General features: G+C 35.0%; 2 protein-coding genes and 1 pseudogene across 4 annotated transcripts; 1 reads left to right on the plus strand and 2 right to left on the minus strand.

The window, feature by feature from the left end:
• Positions 1–334: 334 nt before the first annotated feature.
• LOC107681100 (probable dolichyl pyrophosphate Glc1Man9GlcNAc2 alpha-1,3-glucosyltransferase) lies at positions 335–4903 on the plus strand (annotated as a pseudogene).
• Positions 4904–6968: 2065 nt separating this feature from the next.
• guca1d (guanylate cyclase activator 1d) lies at positions 6969–10608 on the minus strand. The gene is made up of 4 exons (XM_016477271.1): positions 10301–10608; positions 9027–9176; positions 8222–8309; positions 6969–8142 (listed from the first exon to the last, which is right to left on the minus strand). Exons 1-4 carry the CDS (start codon positions 10490–10492, stop codon positions 8003–8005), a joined length of 570 nt encoding a protein of 189 aa, XP_016332757.1. The 5' UTR covers positions 10493–10608; the 3' UTR covers positions 6969–8002.
• A 2849-nt stretch (positions 10609–13457) lies between these two features.
• On the minus strand, positions 13458–27269 carry dub (duboraya). Of its 3 annotated transcripts, none has more exons than XM_016477262.1 (7): positions 27138–27269; positions 16619–16705; positions 15612–15689; positions 15288–15350; positions 14996–15196; positions 13831–14292; positions 13458–13746 (listed from the first exon to the last, which is right to left on the minus strand). In XM_016477262.1, exons 1-6 carry the CDS (start codon positions 27141–27143, stop codon positions 13837–13839), a joined length of 891 nt encoding a protein of 296 aa, XP_016332748.1. In that variant the 5' UTR covers positions 27144–27269; the 3' UTR covers positions 13458–13746; positions 13831–13836. The 3 variants fall into 3 exon arrangements, with proteins under 3 accessions (XP_016332748.1, XP_016332749.1, XP_016332750.1); XM_016477263.1 differs by lacking the exon at positions 27138–27269 and adding an exon at positions 16462–16539 and having other exon boundaries at positions 16619–16693; XM_016477264.1 differs by lacking the exon at positions 16619–16705.
• Positions 27270–27311: the final 42 nt, after the last annotated feature.

The following is a 27311-nucleotide window of genomic DNA, read 5'->3' on the forward strand; positions in this document are numbered from 1 at the left end:
AAACGCATTTTTTTTATTAAAGTCTATTATTGCGATCATTTATGTATAAATTAATTATTATCCATTCCAGAGCGCTACTGAAGTAAAAGGACGTAAAAGGACGATATGATGTGATATGTTACTTACTTCAGCGCTGTTGTATGATTGACCAATCACAGTCGTTTGTGATCCCTGTATAAGCGCACTTCACAACATCAATGTATAGGGATTTCTGGTGCGGATTTCTTATTTTATATTAGCAACCAACTTTGTAATTTTCAAATTAGCCTTGGCGCCACCAAAGGTTGTAATTCGGCTTTTAGAAATAAAGTTTTCTCTTCATTTGGAAACTGTCATGGCTGCGCCCATGACTAACGATCAGAGCTGTTTTTTTGCTCAGGCTCTCGGAGTTTCATTTCTCAAATGTCTTTTGATAAATGCCTAGTAAGTGAATTTATCTCACATAATATACTTTTTCTCTCATGTGATCACATTAAAACGGAAAACCCATGGCTATGTTAGAAGAGCGACCAAATACTCGAGACTCATTCATTCCAGACTCGTCCTTTTACGAAGAGGAGATGATTGTTTTGCATCACCTAATGCCAAGCAATTTAATATTTATTGTATTTCAGCCATTCTACCGACTTTGAGGTGCATAGGAACTGGCTTGCCCTGACTCACAGTCTGCCAGTACCACAGTGGTATTATGAGGTAGTCATATGGATTACATACAGTTTACAAACTATTACATACACAGGATTTAATTTTGTGGTTTATTTTGTATATTTTCAGGCTATGTCTGAGTGGACACTGGATTATCCTCCCCTGTTTGCTTGGTTTGAATATGGACTTTCTCATATTGCCTGGTTTTTTGATAAGGAGATGCTGGTTGTTCAGAACCTGAATTATGCAAGTCCAGCCACAATCCTGTTCCAAAGACTGTCAGTCATTGTGGCTGATGTGGTCTTCTTTTATGCGGTTAAAGAGTATGTAGCTTTTAAATGCCACAATTTGATCCAAAGTAGTTTTTGTGCCTTTGTCTTTTTAGGTTTGAAAGATACTTTTAAGGAAAGACAATGTTAAAGGCTTGCTTTTGTGGAATCTGAGATGAAGAGCATTTGTACTATTCTAGATGCTGCAAATGTTTGCGAGAAGACAAAGGAAAGGACCTTCTGGGAAAGCCATCTTTTATCCTGACAGTGTTGTTGCTGTGGAACTTTGGCCTTCTAATTGTTGATCGTATCCTTGGAGATCTGGCACGCTAATAAGTCATGCATGCCCTGATGTGACTCAGGCATTAATTTCCCTGACCTGAAATTAATTTAGCTTGACTGAATTCCTGCAGATATTCATTTCCAGTATAATGGATTCCTGTTTGGAGTTCTTCTTTTATCAATAGCAAGACATTTCCAGGTATTAGCTGTAATTTCTGTTATTTAGTGAGTTTCATAACTAATACATAACTAAGACATAACTAATAATCTGAAATTTGAAATAAATTTGTATTATACATGTTTTTAAATAGAATTTCATTATATTTTGTCTTATTTGAATTTCTGCAAAGTTTGTTGGAATATGAGTTTTTATCTTGAAAATGATTTTGTGTTAACAGAATAGACACTTTGAGGGGGCCTTGCTGTTTTCAGTACTTTTCAACTTGAAGCATATATATCTATATATTGCACCTGCATACGGTATCTACCTACTGAGATGTTTTTGTTTCACACAGAGCAATGCAGGTAATAAAATCTTATTTTTATATATATATACACACACTACCAGTCAAATTTTGGGATCAGAACGATTTTTAATGTTTTTTACAGGAGGTTCTTCTGCTCATCAAGGCTGCATTTATTTGATCAAAAATACAGGGACAAATGTAACATTGTGAAATATTATTATGATGTAAAATAACGTTTTTCTATTTTAATATACATTAAAATCTAATTTATTCTTGTGGTGCAAAGCTGAATTTTCAGTGTCATTACTCCAGTCTTCAGTGTCTCATGATCCTTCAGAAATCATTCTAATATGCTGAATTATTATCAGTGCTAGAAACTGTTGTGCTGCTTAATATCTTTTTGGAAACTGTGATACTTTTTTTCAGGATTCTTTGATGAATAAAAAGTTAAATTAATAAATCAGCGTATTAGAATGATTACTTAAGGATCATGTGACACTTTATACTGGAGTAATGGCTGATGGAAATTCAGCTTTGCATCACAGAAATAAATTATATTTGAAAGGATATTAAAATGGAAACCATTATTTTATATTGTAATAACATTTAGCAAGATTACTGTTTTTTTTTTCCTGTATTTTTTATCAAATAAATGCAGCCTTGATGAGCATAAGAGATTTCTTTAAAAAACATTACAAGTCTTAGTGATCCCAAACTTTTGAATGGTAGTGTGTATGTATACATGTATACATATGTATATGTACTATATAAGTATTTGTGTGTGTGTGTGTGTGTGTGTGTGTGTGTGTGTGTGTGTGTGTGTGTGTGTGTGTTCACAAAGACTGCAAAAAGACTGTTTGTGTAGAATTATGTCAAAATCTTTTTTTTCAGATGGATCTTTGCAGTGGAGAAGTTTCAGGTTTCAGTGTTGTGCGGCTTGTAACACTAGGAACTATTGTCTTGTCTACATTTGCAGTGTCATTTGGACCCTTTATAGCACTGGTTTGTTATCAATATATGAACAAAGCTCTTCATATAAGCACATACTGTTCAACTGTAAAGTCAGTTTACATTTTTATTTTTATTCAGCAAGGATGCATTAAATTGATCAAAAGTGGGAGTAAATAATTTTTTAATGTTACATAAGATTTCTATTTTGAATAAATGCTGTTATTTTAAACTTTTGTATTTTATGATTTTATATATATATATATATATATATATATATATATACATACATACATACAGTATATTAAGCATTAGAATGATTTCTGCAGGATCATGTGACTGAACTGGAGTAATGGCTGCTGAAAATTTTTTTTCTTTTTGCTTTTGTTTCACAGAAATAAACAACGTTAAAATATATAAAAATCGTATTATTATTCCGTGAACAAAATATATTAAAATAGAAAACTTTAATTTTTAAAGAAAAATTATATGTAGTAATAATAATAGTAATAATTCACAATATTATTGTTTTTACTGTACTTTTGATCAAATAAATGCAGTCTTTGTGAGCATAATTTGATTTGCATTTGTTTTATTTTATCACAGAGATTAGTTGATAAATGTTATTCATCTTTATTCATCAAGGGTCAGCTTCCACAAGTCCTGTCACGACTCTTCCCTTTCAAGCGTGGTCTGTGTCATGCGTACTGGGCACCAAACATCTGGGCACTTTACAATATAGCAGATAAAGCTTTTTCCATCCTGGGTATGTTCAATAACTCAAACAATTGTGTTGTATTGCTATAGGTTAAATAGAAAAAAAAAATAGAATCATTTAATTGAATGTTCATATTATTAGCGTTGTCACATAATGATGTCACTGTCCAATTGATTTTATCCTGATCGTTGCTAATTCACTTATTTAGGTGTGAAATTCAAACTGCTTGATATTAACAAACTTCCCAAGGCCTCAATGACTGGTGGTCTGGTTCAGGAGTTTCAGCACTCTGTGCTTCCTTCGGTCTCTCCTTTAGCAACCCTTGTTTGTACGTTACTGTCAATATTGGTGAGTTCTTTTTGATTTGCATTGCTAAATTGAATATTAAAATAGATGGCCTTAATTTCATTCATTGACATGAATAATGATCAATACAAAAAAAGAAAATTGATTTCTAGATTTGCCAAGCTCTGATGCATATACCATTTTTGTCACTTTGTCTCTTGCAGCCTGCACTTTTCAGGATATGGCATCGACCTAATGGAGCGAGAGGGTTCTTGTGCTGCCTTGTCATCTGTGCCCTTGGATCCTTTATGTTTGGTTGGCATGTGCATGAGAAAGCCATTCTGATGGCCATACTTCCTTTAAGGTGTTCATCTGATGGTATTCTTACATAAGCACGTTCTGCCAGCCGCCTACTAAACACAGTTTCTTGTTTTTCAGTTTGCTCGCTGTAGAGAGTAGAGAGGAGGCCAGGATTTTTCTAATCCTCAGTATAACCGGTCATTATTCCCTCTTTCCACTCCTCTTCACAACCCAAGGTATGTTCTGTTCAGAAAAACTCACAGCAAGTGTTTTGCATCATCACTGATTGTAATTCTTAAACATTTCCATTTTTAATTCCAGAGTTGCCCATCAAAATATTTCTCATGTTGCTGTTTACAATCTTCAGTCTCATTTCTCTAAAAACGCTGTTCAGGTCTGTACATTAAAATGGGATTATTGGGCCATTATTGTCTTTATGTTTGAGCAAAGTATTGGTAATGTGATTCTTCATTTGTTTTTTCAGGAAGGGCGGTGCTTTGTTGAACCCGCTGGAAGCGACGTATCTCTTGGGCCTGATTCCTCTTGAGCTGATCTGTGAGTTTGTTTACCCTCTGACAGTCTGGCAGAAGACATTTCCCTTCCTCCCTCTCATGCTCACCTCCGTTTACTGTGCGCTGGGAGTGACATATGCCTTCATCAGACTATACATTTCATTGTTGACATGTTCAGACAGCACTAAAAAGATTAAAACGCAGTGAATCGTGTGATTCAGGTGCTGGAGACTGTTCATTTCTGATGAGTTGGACAAAAAAATGAATGATTTGTAGCTGATATCTTGGGATTTGTTTGGAGAGATGGTTTGTGGGATATGAGTATCTTGGAACTCAGTTGTTTATTTCTTTAAATAATGATATAATGTAGCATATGGATACAAATGTTTATTTTTAAAGGTGTTTCTATAAATGTATTTGCTTAGTAAACCTGCCTATGGCCTGCAGTGTTGTTATTATCAACTGAAACTATTAAAACGTATTTTGAAATAAAGCTGAAATAATTTAAATATAAATATTAGACTGAAAAACTAAAAAAGAAAGAAATGTTGCTGAAATAAATGCAAGTACTACAATTACTAAAAATGAAATAAAAATAAAGCTAAATAGAAATACTACAAAAGCTAATAAAAATGATGAAAGCGCATACCAAAACTAATTAACATTAAAATAAATGTTTTTTAACTATATAAATATATAAAATAAAAGCTAATTTCAAATATTAATAATTAGTATAACAGTATACCAATAAAACTAAAATGGCCTGCTTTTAAACACTGGTTTGTTTAAACCATTTTATTAATAAGGCAACATAAATATTCCATACCAGTTGACATATTACCTGATTCTAAGTACAGTAAGATGATTCCTCATTGTTTTTCCTGAAATATTTCTAGAGTGAAAATCATCAAATACAGAGATTCTTCACTGGAGGCAAGTGTGCAGTGCAGGGTATGAAAACGATAATCTCAAAGCTTCATATCGAGCATTTGTGTCTTCCATTAAAAACATTATTTAGAAAACAAAGAAATCAAAAACAGGTCTTACTTGTCTTCTTGTGAAGGTGCCAACTCATCATTACAAAAACAGTTGTGGAAGTCACATCATGCTAAATAAATTCCATCTTACTGCCTCAGTTCCGGGGCCACATTTATAACACAAAATCCATGCCAACGTTCAAATCTGATAAAATCGATCATTGATGTGGAAAAGTGCTTAGTGTCACTTCAGGTTCTTAGCAGGTGTTTGCACTTTTTTTGTGCATATGTTTGTTCACACGTATGCATATTTGAGGAATGATCTTAGATCAAATGTAGAACGGTTTATACACAACATTTGTGACCCTGGACCACAAAACCAGTCATAAGGGTCAATTTTTTAAATTGAGATTCATACATCATTTTTCATTGATGTATGGTTTGTTAGGATAGGACAATATTTGTCCGAGATACAACTATCTGAAAATCTGGAATCTGAGAGTGCAAAAAAAATCTAAATATTGAGAAAATCGCCTTTAAAGTTGTCCAAATGAAGTTCTTTGCAATGCATATCATTAATCAAAAATTAAGTTTTGATATATTTATGGTAGGAAATTTACAAAATATCTTCATGGAACATGATCTTTACTTAATATCCTAATGTTTTATGGCATAAAAGAAAAATCGATCATTTTGACCCATACAATGTATTTTTGGCTACTGCTACAGATATACCTTTGCTACTTATGACTGGTTTTGTGGTACAGGTTCACATTTTATAAACAAGGCCCCCGATCTCTGGTGTGCATCAACTGAACAATGTCTCACTAGTGTTTATCTATTGAATGCTATAGTTGCACAATTTAAATTTAGTGTTAAAAGATCAAGCCTCAGTCAAGACAAACATATTGTAACTGTCTGCTTATTAGTGATGCTGTTAAAATATTTCCAAGAATAAAAGCACTTTTAGAGTCTTTTTGTGATTTGCCTGTGCTTTCCAGTGCAAGGCTTATCCAAAGGACTCAAGACTGGTAAAACAAACACATGCAGACCTCTAAACATTGAAATTACAGAAATATACATTTATATATGCATTACAAATTCAGATTTTTGGGGTCAGTAAGATTTTTATGTGTTTTTTATGCTCATCAAGGCTGCATTTATTTGATAAAAAATAAAGTAAAAACAGTAATATTGTGAAATATTATTCCAATTTATAGTAACAGTTTTCTGTTTGAATGCATTTTAAAGTATAATTTATTTCTGTGATGCAAAGCTCAATTTTCAGCATCATTATCCAGTCTTCAGTGTCACATGATCCTTCAGAAATCATTCTGATATGCTGATTTGATACTTAAGAAACATTTCTTATTATTATCAATATTGAAAACGGCTGTGTTGCTTAATTTTTTGTGGAAACTGTGATACTTTTTTCAGGATGTTTTGATTAATAGAATAACAGCATTTTCTTTTAGTAGAAATCTTTGGTAACATTATAATAGAATAACAGCATTTTTTTACTGTCACTTTTGATCAGTTTAATGTGTCCTTACTGCATAAAAGTTTTTTCCCCCAAAATAAATATAAACTAAAATAAAATTCTTACTGAACTCAAACCTATGAATGGTAGTATATACAAGTCTGAAATATGCAGTTAATAATTTAGAAGACTTTTAGTTTTACTGTTTTGACAACTAAGTTTAGATCAGCTAAAAAGATGATATATGGAAATGCATTTAATGAATTTCTTTTGCACCTACTGCATCAGCTAACTTTATCAGGCAAATTTGATACTGTCCCTTGAGAAAGTGCTTTATTTGTGATGTTATATCAGTGGTTCTCAACTGGTGGGTCTCAAATGAGAAATGGGTCTTAGGTCTGTTCTGATGGGTCACGGACAGCAAAATAAACAGGCACAACGTCCCACATGGTTAATAACGTCAAAGAATGTTGATGTCAGCCTTTTGTGGCCAAATATTGTGTTTATTGTAATATACAACATTCTATAGAAATATTTGATTTACAGGTACATTTTGTACAATAAACTATTGTTCCGTGTTGGGTTGCCATTTGATGTCCAGTGTAAAACAGTTGAGAACCACTGCTCTATTTACAGTAATTTCACAGTTTTTAGGGCAATTCAGGCCACGTCGGCAATGGACTGTCTCAGTTCACTCTCAGAGCAATATAGTGATGCCGTATACAATTCATGGATTATATGATGTGCTCACCCAATGAAAGTCACTAGACATGCGCTCAGTGTTCTCCACTGAGCCTTGCCTTAAAAAGCCCCACATTGCTCACTCCTAAACCTTGCCAGCGGTTCCTTAGTCTCCTGAATCCCTTATAGCATTAGAAGATCAATGTTCAGCTGAGGACAGCTCAGATGCAAGGCTTGGTATCTCCACTGGGGTCAGACAGCACAATGCTTGGGCAAAAGTCTAAGTTCCCCTGAGAATTTTCTGTTGAGGAAATCACACAGCTGTGGTGGGAAGCTGCATCTGTTCCTCAAGAGTGGGAATACCAAACCCTCAATTCATTTGGTTTTCAGGTGGGCAATTTTCTGGTTTCTCTGTCCTTAAGATGGAGTTTATCCAGCCTAACTCGCATTGATTGGTTTCTGTCGCCCTTCGACAATAATGACCAGGACTGGAGTGAGGTCCATCAGTTTCTTCAGCATATCCATAATGTCAGGATGATCTTTGGCTCCTTCAATGAACTCCTCCAGCGTCAGTTCACCTGAACGTTTAAGTAAAGAGAGATGTAGAATCTCTATATGTATATAGATGAGGATTTTCATAAATGAACTGGTTCTCACCTTCTCCGTTAACATCAATCTTTTCAAATATAAGAGCCACTACTTCCTCTGGTACAATGTCACGATTTCTTGTGATGTCTTGTATAGCCTGTTGTAGAACAAAAGAACATATAATTTCAGAACTTTTTACATAGAAACATCGATGAAAATCAATTACAAATTCCCATCTCTAGAACTGCAGCATTATTGTATGCAGCCACCTGAGGTCATCTGAAGATGCCACGCAACACTATTTCCATTCTAAGAAGTGTCAGTCTCAGAAACCTCCGCACAAGGAAGACAGTTCTCTAACTGGATTAAATCAGATCATCTACAAGTTAAGCAGACTGATCCAGTGTCCATGTTAACCTGACCCGACCTGCAGTCAGGTTCTATGTTTGACTTTCTATTTTTGGTTCGTTCACAAAGATCTGATGTGGGAGAAAATATAAATGTAGATAATTCAGTGATTGTCCTAAGCAGAGGTTAACGTATGACATCAGTCGCGTCCCATATTATGTACTTATGCACTATTCTGTTATGTTTTGTCGTATAAATAGTGCGAGTAGAGTGTTCACACTGAAAATTCCTAAAAGAAAAAGTGCGCTTAACCAAAAAACTAAGTGTGTAATTTTGGACACTTCATGCACTCAACTCTCACAGGCTCAGCTTGAATTATGTCGCGAAGGGGTCGGGGCTATCAGACTCCAATTATGAATGAAGCACTACATGGTTGAGTACATAGTGTATAAGTGCATAGTGTATATTGCATCATTTGGGATTTTTTTACAGCTGTTGAAAAAAAAACGTTAAAATGTTAACTTACAGTAAATATTGTTTCCAATTCATCCTTGTCGATTTTTCCATTGCCATCCTGGTCAAAAAGTTTAAAGTACCATTTGAGTTTCTGGTTGATTTCCCCCTTGAGCATTAAGCTGATAGCAGCGATATATTCCACAAAATTGATGTATCCATCCTAAAGAAAAGAGAGAAAAGCACGAGAGAGACAGAGAGGGACAGTTCATATTACAATATTTTTTGTTAGGCTGTTTTAATATGAACAGTCCAGCTAAGGAAATCCAAGCAAGATCATTATGTTAGCTTGTTTTTTTTTGTTTTTTTACCTTAATCAATGTAAGCTTTGTAACGTTGTTGCATTGTAAGCTTTTCTCCTCTAAGCTGTACAGTCTACTATGAGATCTCAATGTTGTACTTGACTCAACATATCAGTAAATCAATCAAGTGAGCTTGGAAGAATTACACAACAAAATGTAACCTCCATATTTCTTATTAAACATCATATATCATATTGCCTGCTGTCGACACAGTCCCCATATAGCAAAATATAAAAGTAAAACAAAATGGCCAAAAAAATATTGCTAGAATAAATGTTAAAATACATTTAGTTGCTAATATTTCCTCCTATATGTTTGCCAATTTTTTAGCTATGTTTTTAATTTTAATATATTTATACTGTCCAATTTATGCTTTAAAAATAACATTTTGCACTTACCCAAAATGCATTATAAGACTGGATTGGAAGTATTTTCTCAGCTGTTGAAGTACATTTTGTAGTATATTTTGGCATTTGAACAAAGCAAAATGGTAACTAAATATATTTTCAATATAAAAAGTATATTTATTTTACTATACATATATTTATTTACAATCAGCATATATTTGCCATATATTTTGACCATTTTTTTTTTGTCGAGTGGGTCAGAAGGCTTTTGAACATAATAAAAATAGGTATATTTAAACTGTACATTACTAAATGATACATATAAATATTAATATTGTGCAGTTTTATCCAAAGTAACTTGGATAAATCAGATATGCATTTGCTGCCTCTTCCGAGTAATACCTGTGTAAACGATAAATGGTTTACCACCAGAGTTTAGCTTGTTTTACCAATCTGATCTCTGGTGCACATGCACAAGTTTATTTGAAACATCCATTTAAGATCAAACAATAACTTGATAGCTATGTAACAGGTCTGATCGCAGAATTAGATCCATCACAATCCTCAGAAATTACAACGCTGATTGATGTTACATTCTAATATAACCAAGACAAATCACTTCAAGAATGAATTCCCACCCCATCCATGTCGAAAGTGAACACTTGGTCCACATAACTGTTAGCATCCTCATTCATCCCCTGCAGTCCCAGGATGGACTTGAGCTCAAAAAGAGTGATCAGGCCTGATGGAGACTCCCGCATGAACTTGTTATACCAGTGGTGCATGTCCTCAGCGAGGATGTCGTCCAGACTTGCGTGTGTGTTCCCCATGGCTGTGCCCTGCAGCCCTCGCTGGTCCAGGCGGTTGCAGGCCTGTGAGCTCTGATGGCGAGGTGCAGACAGGCCTCCAGGATACTGAATGTCTGAACTTAGATCCAGGTACCAATAAAAAAAGATGGCACCTTAAAATAACTACTGCTAATGGGATAATGGCGAGGCCTGCCCGTTAAAGAGTAACTGGCACAGAGTAGAGAATGCATATATAACAGTGTTCAGCTGTTCAGCTCCAGATGAACCGTTTGTGCGGTCGTTGTAGTGCAGAGTGCATCAGAGGCCACCTCGCACTATTATACTTATCCATCCATCTCTCAATGCAGACTTTAAATAACTCTTATTTTTACAAAATAAGTTTAAAACTTAAATAGGAGTGATAGAATTCTGGCTGATACTGATTAATGTTTTCATATTATAGCTGACAACGCCACATTAAAATTCTATACAATTTTGTCTGAATATTAAAAAAACTATAACCAATCATTTTAAAGTACAAGTAAATATAGGCATTGCAACATAATACTGTATATACATAAAGTCTCTCTGTGTGTGTGTAAATAAATACTTTAATAAACTTTAGTAAAGACGTGTAAATACATACTTTATGTATACTGTATACACTGTGTGCGCGTGTAAAATGGATATTCATTTTGTAATTTGCTAGTATGATTTTTTTCGTATTATGGCTGATAACACATTAAAATTCTATACTATTTTGTCTGAATATTAAAAATAAATAAAAACTATAACCAATCATTTTAAAGACTACAATTTAGGCATTGCAACATTTTATATATATAATTACATTTAGATCATATTTAAAAAAATAAATATCAATAAAAACAAAACAAAAATAAAACAAAAAAATATTGGCCATTAACTGATATAGGAGAAATATATTGTACATCCCTAAATTTATTTGATAAATGATTGCATGTAGTTTCTGATCATGCAGAATCAACATAACATTTTATACTTCATAAAAGTATATTATTGTAGGATTTATTGTTTTGCATAAATTCAATTGAAAAAATAATTGATGCAAATAAGATGTTTTGCATAACCAGCTAAACATTTTTACAAAAACAGCAAAATACAAACTAAAAAGTCTCCATGTCTTTAGTTTTACAAAAAAAAAAAGCTGCTGCAAATTGTGTAGCTCCATTTTAAAATGAAAACTAAACTGAAAAAAAAAAAAAACTAAATTGTTAAGTGATCATAGCAAATGTACAATCACTATTCTTTCAGGTGAGAAAATTGCTGTTCACTTTCATTTTCTGAATTAAATAGAAATGAAGGGTGAGAAAGCATTTTTTTGCAATTCATGGGAAATGGAGTTGTCACACAACACTTTAATGCAAATGCTATTGGTGATATGACCTGATGATCTCCCAGCTTTGTTTTGTCCACATGCCAGTCCGATCACTGACTTTTCTCACTTGAAAGTGGTGACGAGGCAGACCTGTGCTCTTCGTTAGGGTCTTAATGTGTTTTGTATCCACTGCAGTAAATGGGATTAAGTGACTGTAGTCATGAGCTCAAACGTTCATTGTGAGCATTAGCCTGAACCTCTCAACTCATTACTTTCCTGCCATTTCTAAAGGTCTACCAGTAAATTAAGAGAAGTTTCCTATGCTGGGATTAGCAGCGACTCTGTCAAACGTCACGTGAAGGAACAAAACAAATGAACACATTAATGATCAAGGTGCGACACATGCAAACATACTTACATAATTATATAAAAACAGGGAAATGTGATTAGCTCGTGTGCTATGCCTGCTCAAACCTGAGCAACAGGAGGATGTTACTCATCTTTGGAAAAGATTTTATAAATAGTGTCAACTGTAATAAAAGCATAATTATTTGTAAAACATATATTGTCCAATCAGAAGCGACTCTGTCAAACGTCACGTGAAGGAACAAAACAAATGAACACATTAATGATCAAGGTGCGACATGCAAACATACTTACATAATTATATAAAAACAGGGAAATGTGATTAGCTCGTGTGCTATGCCTGCTCAAACCTGAGCAACAGGAGGATGTTACTCATCTTTGGAAAAGATTTTATAAATAGTGTCAACTGTAATAAAAGCATAATTATTTGTAAAACATATATTGTCCAATCAGAACAATAGAGTAAAGCAAAAAGTGAACAGGCTGTAATTCCACCTGTGAAAATCATTTTCAAATTCTCATAGCAATGGTTATTATCCTCATCGATTTCATATGGTTTATTTTTACATCACACTTTCCGGTGACAATATTAGCAATCAGGACCAACCAAAAAGTCTGCTAGTATTTCAGTGAAAGCCAGATTAGGAAACATGAGTTGATCCACAGTTAATCCTTCCTCCCCTGACCTTGAATATCTGATTCCAATCTTTAATTAATCTCATTGCCATTACTGGACAATATTGAATCCTTTCACAACTTCGAAAAGCAGCATGATATTTGGGTCCATGCCATAGTTAAATATACCAGTCGTAGTAGTGTTCAGTGTGAATATTAAAACAGAACACATGCTTAATGAGTGAGATTTAAATGATAATCTGTGCCTAACTAGAGCTTCCATGAGCTCAGCACAGATCCCAGAGATGAGAACAGGCCTAACGCTGAAAATCTGTCAGTGCCCTGATTAGAAGATTTTATAAGAGGAAGAAGCTATTTCTATGTGCATATTTGTAGCTAATATTTTGTCTAGAGGCCGGAATAGGACCAGCCAGGGTCATGACCTCGTGGTTCCATCTTAATGATCCTTACATATACTATGATACTTTTTACATCCAACATTGCACTGAGAAAACTACAATATTTTCCAATGAAATGTGGAAATGATTTTTTTTTTCATACTCCCATTTTTTATTTTCTGCAAAGATCAACTATTTATATTTTTTTAATAGGAAAACTATAAACTATAAACATAAACAGAACAGAAAAAGTCCTTCAAGTGAAGACTATTAACTATATACAAAATATTTCACAAAACAAAATAATGTGTAAATTCACACAAGCGGCTCAGAACAGAGGTATTACCAAAATGTTAATACAACTGTACGGAAGAGAAAATACTGTTGTTCTCTGCACCTGCAGGTTTCACTTGCTCATTCAAACGACTCAAATGTGTGAAGTCTAAAACTAAGTTATTCACATTATTCATCTTCTCCTGATGTCTTTGCTTTGGTTAAGCAGAGAGTTCTTCGGTCTGAGGCAGATCTGACCTTTTTCTCTATTAAGAGACTTTACGATCCTGCAAAATATAAATAATGAGATCAAATGAAACAAGAAGTTGGTGCGTGTAACTAGTGTGAACATGGATATGACTCGCACTCACTTGGCTCTAATGGTTTACTTCATCTTCTTTCTGTTCCTCTTCTTTCTCATCTGTTGTGTCCGGTTCTGTTTGTGGTTGCGTGACTGGCTCTTCGCCTGTTTCTTCTGTACTGTTAGCCAGCTGTGGTTCATCTTCACTTTTCTCTTCCTTTGTCTCTGGTTCTGTTTTCTCTTCTTTCTCTTCTCCCTCTTCCTTTTCTGAAGTCACAGTCTCCACTTTTTCCTCCAGTTCTGGCTTCTCAGAATCTGTGGATCTAGTTTCCTGCTCAATCTGTTCTTTAGAGGAGAGAGATTCTGCATCCGGTGAGGTCTTGTGTTCTTCAAACACGTCTCCTTCGTGCCCGTTTGGAGTCGTTTGATCGAGGGTGGCTGTTTTATCCACCTCTTCTCCGCCTTCATCTGCACTGGACTTCCTGTGTCGGCGAGACGGTGGGCGCCGCTTGATGGAATGTCGAGCTCTACCCTGTGCAGATTTCAAAATGCGTTCGAATTCAAACACTGTAACAGTTTTTATTGGTTTGAATTAGGGCTGCACGATATTGGAAAAAACTCACATTGCGATATTTTTTTTTTCTGCGATATATATTTGCGATATGGAAAAAAAATCTGATGACTCCAATAGCTGTATTTGGAAAAAAAAATCAATGATTGGGGTGATTTTGTAGGCGAGTAAATCAGCATAGGAAATAAACAAATTACAAGCATAGATAAATAACAGAACAAAGATACAAATGAAATAAGCAGTGCTTTATATTTTTCAGGTAAGTCTAACAGTATTTAGGTACAGAAATGGAATAATCAAATGTAAAATAACACTGCATAGCATTGCTATGCTAAGCAACCGTGACCTGCACTCTCCACGATGACGCGGAAGTTTCAACAAAGGATAAATGGATTTCCAGCACTGAAAATCGCTTGCAGTAGCTCCGCTACTAAATGTATTTAAAATGGGTATCTGTACAGCTGTCGCGTCCGGTGTAGACACCTTGTCTGAGTGTGAGCAAAGAAAACAATCAGTATAAATATAACGATCAGTATACTAAACATCGCACATCCTGCGATGTGACTATCACGGATGCGCACATCGCGATATCCATACTGAAACAATATATCGTGCAGCCCTAGTTTGAATTCACTGACATGTGAAATGATACGAAGCCTCAAACCTTGTTGATGCTTTTGAGAACAGTTCCCTCGGCGGTACTCTCAAAGTTGGCAGGAGTTTCCTCTTGTTTGGGTGTGACAGTTGCAGGAGGACTAGAGGGGCTGCTGGGAGAGCCAGGGGAGAAGAGCGGCACCGGTAACTTCACCACCCCTGGGCTCTTTGGGAAGGGCGGAGGTCCCGTGGGAGAAAGCGTAAGGCTGGCCTGTGTGAAATGGGATGGAAAATCACTTTCATTATCTAAAGCAATACTGGCCCCTGTCCACTAGAGGGAAACATTGCTGTGAACAACCAACCTGCAGTTTCTCAATGAGGGCAGAGTTTCTGTTCTTCCTGGTTGATACGGTTTCAGCTCCTTTCTGAACGGATAAAAAAATAAACCAGTTATGTAAATATAAAAACTTTTAACAATACTAATGTTTTATATTGAGACAAAGCTTTGAAAATCTGCATCATTGCTACAACGCATTGCATATTTTGATTTGAGGTAATAGTGTACAAACATAATTTTTATATGCATTCAGCTACTAAGGATAATGTTTTAACTACACTGTAATGAAAGCTAGTTTTATTACTGACAATGTAGGTTTTTTTCCCCCGTAAATCCCGGATCGTCTCACCTCATCCTGGCCTTGACCTGCGTCATTACCAGCAGGCAGCGGCAGAGAGCGTGGGGGTCTCCTCCTCACAGGCTTGTTCTGAAACAAAAGAAGAGCTCAGATCCACATGCCTAAACACGTACATACCTTACTACCACATTACTTCCAGAGAATTCTAATGATCAAAAAAGAAAAAAATAAACCCCCTCAAACAAATAAATATGAATATTTACTATTTAAAAAATAAAAGTAATAAAAAATAAAAAAATACAATAAACATTTGTAGAATTAAATAATTAAAAGCCAAATAAAATGTATAAAAAAATTGTATTGACAATAATATCAAAAAAAAAAAATATATATATATGTAAAAAAAATTAAAATATTTTTTTTCTATAAAAATTAAAAAGTAGTAATAAAACAATACATAATATTTAAAAAACAATTATAGAAATATTATATTATAACAGAGACAGAAAAACTCAGATATGAAAGAATTAAGATATAAATAATTAAAATTAAAACAATTAAAATATACTACAAAATCAATACCTAATATTAATTACAAAAAGTAATCAAAATATTTCTAATAAAACAAAATTAATAAACATAAGAAAAGAATAAAACTATTTAAAAATCCTATCTAAAAATAAAATACACTTTAAAAATTACACATGACTACATAAAATATTAAGATAATGCCACATACAAACGGAAACAGACTTTGTGAGGGAAAAAAAACACTATTGTATATACTTGAGAGTTTGCAATGAGGAAATGTTTAAGAAATACTAAAGTGAGCGACAGGGCTTGCAAAAGGGGAAAAAGGCAGGAAAGTAGTTGTAAAAAAACAAGATAACCCATCTGTCACCTGCATAGACATGCAGCATAGTATTTCTGCATTGCATAACATTTCCCCTTATTAATATCTGTGCCTGAGGACACCTTCCTGAAAAAAGGAGATATTAGGAAGTTCAAGTGCGAAAGCAGAGAGGATGTGATCATATTCGGATAACATGGAACCTCACCACTTCAGCGTCTGTCATATGGGATATTGGACAACTGAATTTTCCAGCTAGTTCAGCCACGGAGCGCTTTTTTACAACAGAATGCTCCTGAAATACAAAAATGTTAGTGTATGAATAAGAATGCCCCCTTCTTTTTGATATATTTTCTGTAATATTAATCTAAGGCATTACAATCCATGGCAAAGCACTCTAAAATCAATTTATTAACTGTAAAAACAACTGCCACCTTTATAAATACATAACACATTTTCTTAAACATGTATGAAAACACACAATATTGCAGAGGGCAAAGCAACACCTTATATTAGAGGATTTTAGTCCAGCTTTGACTTTTTAATCTTCTAGTAAAGATTTCTAATTACAAGCCATTAGGTTTTGTTATGCTGACTTCTACAGTGAGGCTGAGAAAATGTCTTGTTTTTCACCACAGGAAACCACAGTCGTGAATGCTCATTTGAGCAAAGTGATGAAAAGAGTGTATTTCAAAGGAAATCTTTGAGAAATTGCTTTTTTAGCCATGCAAGCATCCTCAGGGGGACAGTCGGGTATGACTTCAGCACGCTGTTATCATTCCCGTCTCAGGCTCTTCCATCCACAGGCTTCCATCTATGACCATTAGCACTCTCACTATCAGTGAAGGGAAACCAGTGCTGCCTTGTCAAAAGTGATAGCAGAATGTGGTATTTTAGGGCTGAGGCAATGTCTATGGACTTACACAACTGTTTGTTTTCAAGATGTTCAGTCTCAGAGCTTTGTGGGAACCCACCAACACTAAGCTGTATGCAGTCTATACCTTACAGGATGTTGGTTATACAATGATGAGGCAACTTAAGATAAGACTGAAGAATATACGAAGAGTCAAAAACAGGAAGGGTGCTTGAGCAAGCCAAACCACTTTTGAACAAAGTTAATTATGAATACAACTTTTCTAATAAAGTTTCTCAGTCTGCAGGTAAAAAAATGTTGGTAACATTTTACTTAAAGGGGTGGTTCATTGCGATTTCACTTTTTTAACATTAGTTAGTGTGTAATGTTGCTGTTTGAGCATAAACAATATCTGCAAAGTTACGAAGCTGAAAGATCAATGCAAACAGAGATATCGTCTTTTAAAATTCTGGCAGTTTAATGCCTAACCAATCAGAGCCCATCGCCTATTCCTGAGGGCGGGGCTTCATAAAAGAAGGAAAAATGGTAAAAGAAGGTAAATTATGTGAAAAATAATGCGTTTTTAAAAAAACCAAGCATTAACACATACAAGACTGCACCCCATAAACACAATCAAGCCTAGAAAAAAAAACACCCCTTTAAAGCCTTTATGTATAAGGCATTATAAAGGGTTATTAAAGGGTATAATGTATTATAAGTATTCATAATGTTTGTTGTAATACATGATTTCTTGTCATAAAACAATTATCGAATAATAATCGAATTTTAAATGCATAGTGAAACAATGAATTGATAAGTGTTATAATGTATTAACTGTGGTTGTATTATAATGTATTAATTGTTCACGAAACTGTGCAATGCATTAAAAGGTGCATTACAAGGCATAATTAATGCATTAAAACTACTTTTATAATGCATTATTTATACATAAAGGCTTTAAAGAGTTAGTTCACCAAAAAAAGAAAATTCTGTCATTAATCACTCACCTTCATGTCGTTCCAAACCCGTAAGACCTTCGTTCATCTTCGAAACGCAAATTAAGATATTTTTGATAATATTTTTGATTCGTTTGTTTACGTTCAGCATGCACGCGCTGTCTACTGAATGTAAACAATGCTGATTACATTGATTACGTTCTGGGGAACTCTCCAAAATGGCGGAAGACGGTAACTCAGGGAGAAGAATTGTTGAATAAATTATGTTATTATTGTTTTCTTTGCACACAAAAAGTATTCTCGTAGCTTCGTAAAAATTACAGTTGAACCACTGATGTCACGTGGACTATTTTACCGATGTCCTTGCTACGTTTTTGGACCTGGGAACATTACAGTTGCATTGCAGTCTATGGAGGGTCAGAGAGCGCTCACATTTTATCAAAAATATCTTAATTTGTGTTCTGAAGATGAACGAAGGTCTTACGGGTTTGGAACGACATGAGGGTGAGTAATTAATGACAGAATTTTCATTTTTGGGTGAACTAACTCTTTAAGTAAAGTGTTGTTTACTTAAAACAGAAAAATTATCATCCCAAAATGCTGCTCTTCTCAATGAATTGAAAATGCATGATGGCTGTAAAATTGAGTCGTAATTATCTTTTTTATTAAATATTATGTTTTATTTATAATACATTTTATTATTATATACACATAACAGTTAGTTCAGAGTTAGTAGGTTGCAAAAAGTGACTGACTTTATTAGTGAGTCATTTAATCATTCACTCAACCGATTTGTTCAAAAATGCTAATTTATCCAGGAACAAAACAAGTGACTACTGTCTTCATGAGTGAGTCACTGAATAATTTTGGATTCAATGATTAAAAAACAATGGATTCAATAACTCAACTGATTCAAAAACACTGATTCATCCAAAAATGAAACACTACAGAGGTCTTGTGCAGAGATATGCAATGCTTCTACTGTGACTTAGTTTGAAGTGAAGTAAAAAATGTTAGTCGATATGTTTGTCAATATTAAATTTCATTAAATGAATGCTTTAATATACTTTGAATCCCTTTTAATATGTAAATATATTAGGTTAAGATTTGAACCTGAATCTTCCCTTCTAGACTCAAATATGATGTCAAGCTAACACAAAGAACTACAATTCTTTAAAATTCTTTTTGTCTTGCTTCAGTGTCTATGTAAGCCTGGTAGCAATAAAAAAAAAATTGGGCACATGACAGCCAGCTGCTTAATAAAAAAGCCAAATAAGACCTGGTAAACGCCTGGTACCTTGATGCATTCAGGCCTCTATTTAAAAAAAAAAAAAAACTCTTTTGCCCAGCCTCTTTCTGTCTGCACTGCTCTCAGTGCTGCCCATGTGTTCCAGCTCCACTAGATCCAGTCCTCTTTAAGATAAAAGCATTCCATCATGACATCATTTGCCCTATTTAGTGCCCAAGATAGACAGAAAAAAAGCTTGTTCTGTGAAATAGCTTGTTGCTATTTTAAATCGAGGCATGTTTACAATTCACTGATATATCAGTATATATACTCAAAATTTGATATTCCATGTTTCTGAGTAGAAATTACTCATAACAGAAACAGATTTAAGCAGTTTAGCTCATATCAAGTAGGTAGACATGTATTTTGTCACCCAGCTCACTTCAAACTCCAGCCTGAGAAAACATTCTCCAGTGTGACCCCCAAGAAACATTCACAGAAATTCTTAGTGTCACTGACAAATTGACAAATTTATGCTAACCGCCAAAAACAACATGGGAAGATGATGAGGACCTGCCCCAGAGACTGAACCGCTCCCATGCCTGACATGCAATGTAAGACCATGCTTGCCATTTTTAACAACAGCAACTGAGAAAACACTGATTTCCTTCATCCAGTACCCCTCTATAATAAGTTTTTTGGTATTACAGTAGATATTATGCAAATATAAACAATCTGGCATTGCTAACATGTATTTCTGCTCTACTCTGTGGGAATATTTTACAGAGAAAGGAATTTCATCCAAAACTGAAAATTTGCTGTTAATTTACTCACCCCCAAGATGTAGGTGACTTTCTTTCTACAGTAAAACAGTAAAGATTTTAGCTGAAACTGTCGTCCTTGGTGATTTATAATATGCAAAAAAAAAAAACCGCTCATGCTAATGACATATGCACGTATGTTAACTGACACTGTTGTTGTTTCCAAAAGGATTGTCACACTACAGTCATCCAGGATAAGCAAAAGTAAGTACCATTTTGATGAAAAATACAACACAAGTGAAATATATTGATAAAACTAAGCCACCTTCTGCACACATGTCCTCCCTTCTCTGTTGTAGACAACAACAGTGTCAGTAGTATACGAGAGAAAACACTAGCATGCAGGATCATTAATTTGAGGTTATGGATTATGTTGTAAATATCATTCACTTCCTTACACAGACCAATCGTTTCACTTCATAAGACCACAATATATCATCACGAGCCGCATATAAATTGTTTGTTTTTGTATATGCTTTAACTCATAAAATGAAGGTGCCTGTTGACTAGCATATCACCCTGGACCACAAAACCAATCATAAGGGTCAATTTTTCGAAATTGAGATTTATACATCATTCTGAAAGCTGAACAAATAAGCTGTCCATTGATGTATGGTTTGTTAGGATAGGACAATATTTGGCAGAGATACAACTATTTGAATATCTGGAATCTGAGGGTGTAAAAAAAATCTAAATATTGAGAAAATAACCTTTAAAGTTGTCCAAATGAAGTTCTTAGCAATGCATATTACTAATCAAAAATTAAGTTTTGATATATTTACGGTAGGAAATTTACAAAACATCTTCATGGAACATGATCTTTACTTAATATCCTAATGATTTTTGTCATAAAAGAAAAATCGATAATTTTGACCCATACAATGTATTTTTGGCTATTGCTACAAATATACCCCAGCGACTTAAGACTGGTTTTGTGGTCCAGGGTCACATATGATAAATCACCAAGAACCACCGTTTCAACTAAAAATCTTTACAACTTTAAGTCACATACATCTTGGATGGCCTGAGGGTGAGTAAATAAGCAGCACTTTTTCATATTTGGGTAAACTATGTCTTTAAAACATGAACATACATGACAAATGGTACGGTTTTTACTTTTGAAAGGTTGCAGATGCAGTGTATATCTCACATGTTAAGTACAGGGCACTGAGCTCTACTACTAATTTAAGGCAGGGTGTGGGCAGCTCTTCTCTTGAGACCCAGTGGGTGGTGAGATTTACAGCATATGTGTGTGTGTGAGTATGGGTGGCTAAGGGTGTGTGTGCCCCACAGCTGTGCCTTTGCACACATTTAACACACACACACACCTGCAGAGATGACCCCTGAAGATGACATCACTGCTGCAATCGCCACTAATAGTTTCTTCAACAGTTTTACTACCTCAATAAACACTGTTAGCAACAAAAGACAGATTCGTTCCAAAGCTTACTCTATCTTTACAAGAGTTGGCAGCAGTCAGATGACACAGGGTGAGTATACAATGCAACAAACATAATCAATTCATCATGAGCCTTTCTTCATCTCCAAAGCAGAGGCATGATCATGATGACATACTCGCTTTTAAACCGCACTGCAGAGCTGGAGCAAGAATCAGCTCATTAAGCATAATGCCATCACGAGTGTGGGAGCAGTTACGTGTAAAAAACATCTAAGTTAGGCTCTCGGGTATTGGTCTGCATTTCCTCTTCAACTGCTTCAGCCACATTGTTACCAGGGGCAGTTTGTCAGTGGCAACAAGGGAGGCAGTATCTCTTCAAAAACAAAAAACAATTAAGCGTGTAAAGAATTTAATTTCAAGTAACACTTTAAACTGATCAAGTGGACTTTTACATTACAAAATATGGTAACACTTTAGTATAGAGACCAATTCTCACTATTAACTAGTTGCTTATTATCATGTCTATTATTAACATATTGGTTGTTTATTAGCACTTAAAAAGATATCCCTAATCCTACCCAATACCTAAACTTAACTACCTTACTAACTATTAATAAGCAGCAAATTAGGAGTTTATTGAGGCAAAAGTCATAGTTAATGGTTTGTTAATAGCGAGAATTGGACCTTAAAATAAAGTGTGAGCCAAAATGTTTACTCGAATTAAGCAGCACAACTGTTTTCATGTTTGATAATAATATAAAATATTAATATGGAATATGAACTCAGCATATTACAATGATTTCTGAAGGACCATGTGACACTGAGGACTGGAGTAATGGCTGCTGAAAATTTAGTGTTGCCATCACAGGAATAAATTACATTAAAACATTTTTTGAATAAATTACATTGCAATAATATTTCTCAATATGACCGTTTTCACTGTATCAAATAAATAAAGCATAAGAGACGGGTTTTTTTTCAAAAACATTAAAAAAATCTTACTGACCCTAAGCTTTTCAACAGTAGAGAGCCTTTGATGTGACCTGGTTTAATATAAATACTAATATAAACATATAAAAATGTGATTATTCTAAGTATCATTTTACGTCTATATGGTGTTGCATCTGTCTTTAACCCGGAAACTGTGAAAACATCAAATGTGACTGAAACATTAAAATCATTATGTTAAAAAAATAAAGAAACTCAACCCAAACACGCTCCTCATTTTAGAAGTCCACCAGTGCACGCTGCTGATTGTGACCCAGAGAGTGGAAAATGGAATCTTATTAGTGTCCCACAAAGAAACTGTTGTACGTGTGAGGGTTGAAGGACATGAGGAAGCAGCCATGATTCAATTTACACTGAAATACATCCCCTAATATGAAAGGATGAACAGGGAGGAAAGAGAGAATTTCCATTATATAATCCAAAACTTGTTCTACAGAAGGCCGTGAACGCAGACACTTCTACTTACATAAACTCAACTGTATGCGTTTTTGCTCTTCAAAACATGTCAGAATCCACTTTATAATGTAGAGTTACAAACTGCATTCTCAGCATTGCTGCATGGGACGCACAGTGGGAATAAGTACAAAGAAATTCATAACTGAGCAAATGAGGGGTCAACTCAAAGAGGTCTGTCCTAGCCATCGTCCATCTCAGTGGCAGCTGGACTGGTGCAGGACCCTAGTTGTGATTTGCTCTATGCTTGCAGGCTCTCATTTCAATATCCATGACACTGTAACAACATTGAGTGGCTAATGGCACCACAAGAACGAGCACAGAGCCAATCCTTGGCTACCAACTACCAACTATCCTGAGCTGGGATGTCAAATTCAACACCCATTACAGGTTATATATTATATACATTATATCCAGTCCATTATGAAGTCCATTCTAAACTCAAAGGGATAGTTCACACTCTTAAAATATTTTGAAGAATGTTGGTAACCACATTTTTGGTGACCACTGACCTCCATTCCAAAAAAAGATGACAGATTTCGCATTTTAGGTGAACAATCCTTTTAAGAGTCCTCAAAAAAAAACAACTTAAAATTAATAATTATTAAAGGGGTCATATGATGTTGCTAAAAAGAACATTATTTTGAGTATTTGGTGTAAAGAAATGTGTTTATGCGGTTTAAGGTTCAAAACGATCTTTACAACACACATTACATTATTACATTACGCATTTCATGGCACACTCATTTTATGCGTATTTGGCGCCACCTATTGTTGTGGGTGTATTATTGACATGTCAAAGTCTAGACCCTGAATATAAGACGACGCGTTTTTTCAGATGTATTTCCAAGAAAAAAACATCGTCTTATATTCGGGTCAATACGGTATGAATGACAAAAAGTAAGGTGTGGACGTACCTGATGTAAGATACAGCCCCAGCTTCCATCTTCCTCTGCCAGCCAACCGGGATCTGAGCGATGAAGCGTGTGACGGAAATGTTATGCCCTTTACCATATTGTGATGATGCCCTGTCCGGCCGGAGCGACGACTCAAAAACATGAAAACCCATTATAAACGAGGCATTCATTGCACCCAGTGGGGACATAATTATGGATTATAATGACTTATACGGTCTTTTTAGTATGGGTCACCATACTTGGCCACATGTCACGTCACGTCACGTATAGAGTATGTCTTAAGTCACCGTTTCTTTACTAAAGGCAGCAGAGTTCAAAGACAATCACGTTCCTGTAGAGTGATCTCTATCCAAAAGTGCCCCAGTACTATGACTTCATATTCTGGCTCAGAATACTTGGAGCGGATGGTGTGCTGGAAAAGTCGAGGCTTCGCAAAACACTCTGGTGTGAGTCAGAGAGTTATGATGACGGACTCCACCTCACACCCAGATCCCATCAGGGTCCAGGTCTTGAATCAGTCACACAGTGTTTAAGGAGTATGTAATGACTCCATCTACACAATAGACATCCACTTCCTGTGACAGGACAACCTGCATCCACTTGACATTATCTGACAAGGTCTCATTGATTGGAACGACTATGAATCAAACAATACTTGAAAATCATGGCATGGAAAAGACATGGACATTGTGTCCTGCACTAAACATTTACATCACTTGCTAATACTCCAAATGAAGTCATGTCCCTGAATTTTGAAGGGTGGCTGGGACAAGTTCACACCCATATGCTCTCACAGTCTCCCAGCACAAAGTTCTGCAAGTTCTTTATGAGGTAAGGAATGATCGCTCTCTTAAATGCACAGAACACTCTCCAGTACAAATAACAAACCAAATATACAAGCCTTTTGGGGAGGAAGCTTGTTGTAGTCAGTTAATGTCGGTTAATGTCGTGTTGCAATAACATTTCCCTTCTCTAAATCGCTCTGTCTCATCTATGAACACACTCTGTGGTTGCGTACCGCTCTGAAAAGAGAGGGCCGTTGCTCTAACAGCTGCTGAGGTGGGACTGACACTAACCCTCATGCTCACATAGCTGACATTCAGGAGATAATCAACTTAAATATCCCGACGTCCATGCGGTACAGTGCTCTGAGAGTCAATATGACCCAACACAAAGCTGTGAAATGGACAAGCTTTCGATGAAGTCAATCCAGTCTTCACAACTCCTCTTGCAGCCAAGATTTTGTATAAGATACATCTTTACATGTGGTTCAGCTCACAATATATTCACAGAGAATGGTTCCTCTGGCTTAAAGTATGCAAAAGTTGACTATCAGAATGAAATGAGTTGAGAAATCAATTTATTTTGTCTTGTTTGTGAGATTTGTGCTATTTGACATAGCCATATGACTATTTGAGTTCTCATGACCACAATGTAATTTTCAGAACCAGACAATAGAAGCACATGCACAGTCAGTTGTTTTGTATGTTATACACTCACTTTCCAAGAAGCAGCAGCACATTAAATGTAGCTTGAATTATTATACTATAATATTGTGCAGCGCCATACTGTTCCCTCAGTCTGCATGATCAGTTATTATAACATATCTAACATGATAAAGCACCAAATACAGCACACTATTAATGTTGATGAGTGACTTTAACCCATTAATTTTCAGATGTTTCCAGTTGCACTTATTTGCATGAAAAAAGAACTGCATTAAATATTAATAAACATTAAGTACTGGTATCTCTTAAAAAAGTATTAATTTTTTTCATGAAAAAAAAAACACACTTATTTTAGACAAAATTAACTACTGGATTTGTAGGCATTTATTTTGTTATGTACAACTCAAACAATCACTGATATTTAGAGATTTTATTAAAATAACATTTGCAAAATATATAGATAGATCTATAATATATAGAGCCTATGTAGGTCACAGTATAAAAAACATCTAGAAACCTATGGAAAATTTCACAATTTGCCAACAAGTCACTAAAACTGCACTAAAATATATAGCAAGTTGTCAAAGCTCTTAAAAAAAAGCTGTCTATTTGCAAGCCAATTGTTTTTCTATGATCACTCAAAAATGTTCAGAGATGGAAAAAGTGGTTTGAGCATTCAAACTTGACATTCAATTGTCAAAAAACCTCCAATCTGCAAACACAAGCACGTGGGTCCACCATCCAAACCCGCCATTTTAATCTGTCATATGGATGAGGTTACACCACTTCCTGTGTCAGTTAGCTTGCTGCCATTCCAGTCATACTTTCTTTCTAACTTGAGACATGTAAGCGAGGCAGTGTCAAGTCAACAGGATTCACTGGTCAAACACAATTCACAGAGTTACTGGCACAAACACAACAATAAATCTGCTAGTAATGATAGCAGCCTCTGCAAACAAGGTTATGTAAATCGATGGAGGTTTGCAGGTGGCTTGGCCAATCTGAAAGATATTGCCACAGCTATGTATATGTGTGTGTGTGTATATATATATATATATATATATATATATATATGCACTAACAACTCATTTAACCCAAAAGTCTCTTAAATTAAAAACTATAAAATGTGAAATACAAACATATTATGCATACAGTGGAGTACAAAAGTCTAATTCAAAATCTAATTTGAATCTGAAAATACAAGTTTTAGAATTTTCGAAATTGTTCAAAATACGGCATATTCAACAGTCAAAGTTTTTCACAAAAGTGTGAAATTCATGCAGCTTTAGTGCTGTTGTCATTAAAGCAATGGGATAAACCAATATAAAAAATATTGAAATGTTTTTGTATTTTTCTTTAGATTTGTACTCAAATTGCTGATAATATCATTTGTAATGAAATTGTATTCAGTAAGAAAACGAAAACAGACTATAGTATAAAGCAATTATTTCTATGACATATATAATTGCTGATGCTTTGCCATCTTGAATCATCTCGTGGCATCTCATGGGCTGAAATGCAACAAGTTTTTGTTTACTTTGTGCCAGACAACGTGTGAAGAGCAGTATAGGAAATAAACTTGAAGTAAAAAAAAAAAGGCAACAACAACAGTTTGAAACGCAAGCACACTAAATAATATCATACCTCCATCTTGCAGCGTTGTTGGCGTCTTCTCAACTTCTTGTCGCTGTTTTGATGTGACACTTGCTGAAGTAAACGTGCCCTCTCCTTACACGAGCGCGCGAGCTCTCTCTCTCTCTCTCTCTCTCTCACACACACACACACACACACACACACACACACACACACACACACACA

This window comes from Sinocyclocheilus anshuiensis, unplaced genomic scaffold (assembly GCF_001515605.1).
Source record: "Sinocyclocheilus anshuiensis isolate Anshui unplaced genomic scaffold, SAMN03320099.WGS_v1.1 scaffold412, whole genome shotgun sequence".
NCBI lineage: Eukaryota > Metazoa > Chordata > Actinopteri > Cypriniformes > Cyprinidae > Sinocyclocheilus > Sinocyclocheilus anshuiensis.

Bases quoted from the DNA above. Each gene is read 5' to 3' on its own strand.
- guca1d (XM_016477271.1), bottom strand. From the start codon at position 10,492: ATGGGGAACACACACGCAAGTCTGGACGACATCCTCGCTGAGGACATG. The intron at 9,177-10,300 runs GTGGGAATTCAT...TCTTTTCTTTAG, and splicing joins TCACTTTCGACATGGATGGG to GATGGATACATCAATTTTGT. The intron at 8,143-8,221 runs GTGAGAACCAGT...TTAAACGTTCAG, and splicing joins GATTGATGTTAACGGAGAAG to GTGAACTGACGCTGGAGGAG.
- dub (XM_016477262.1), bottom strand. The intron at 15,197-15,287 runs GTTGGTTGTTCA...CATTTCACACAG, and splicing joins CCCTCATTGAGAAACTGCAG to GCCAGCCTTACGCTTTCTCC. The intron at 14,293-14,995 runs GTTTGAGGCTTC...AAATCTGCACAG, and splicing joins TTCTCAAAAGCATCAACAAG to GGTAGAGCTCGACATTCCAT.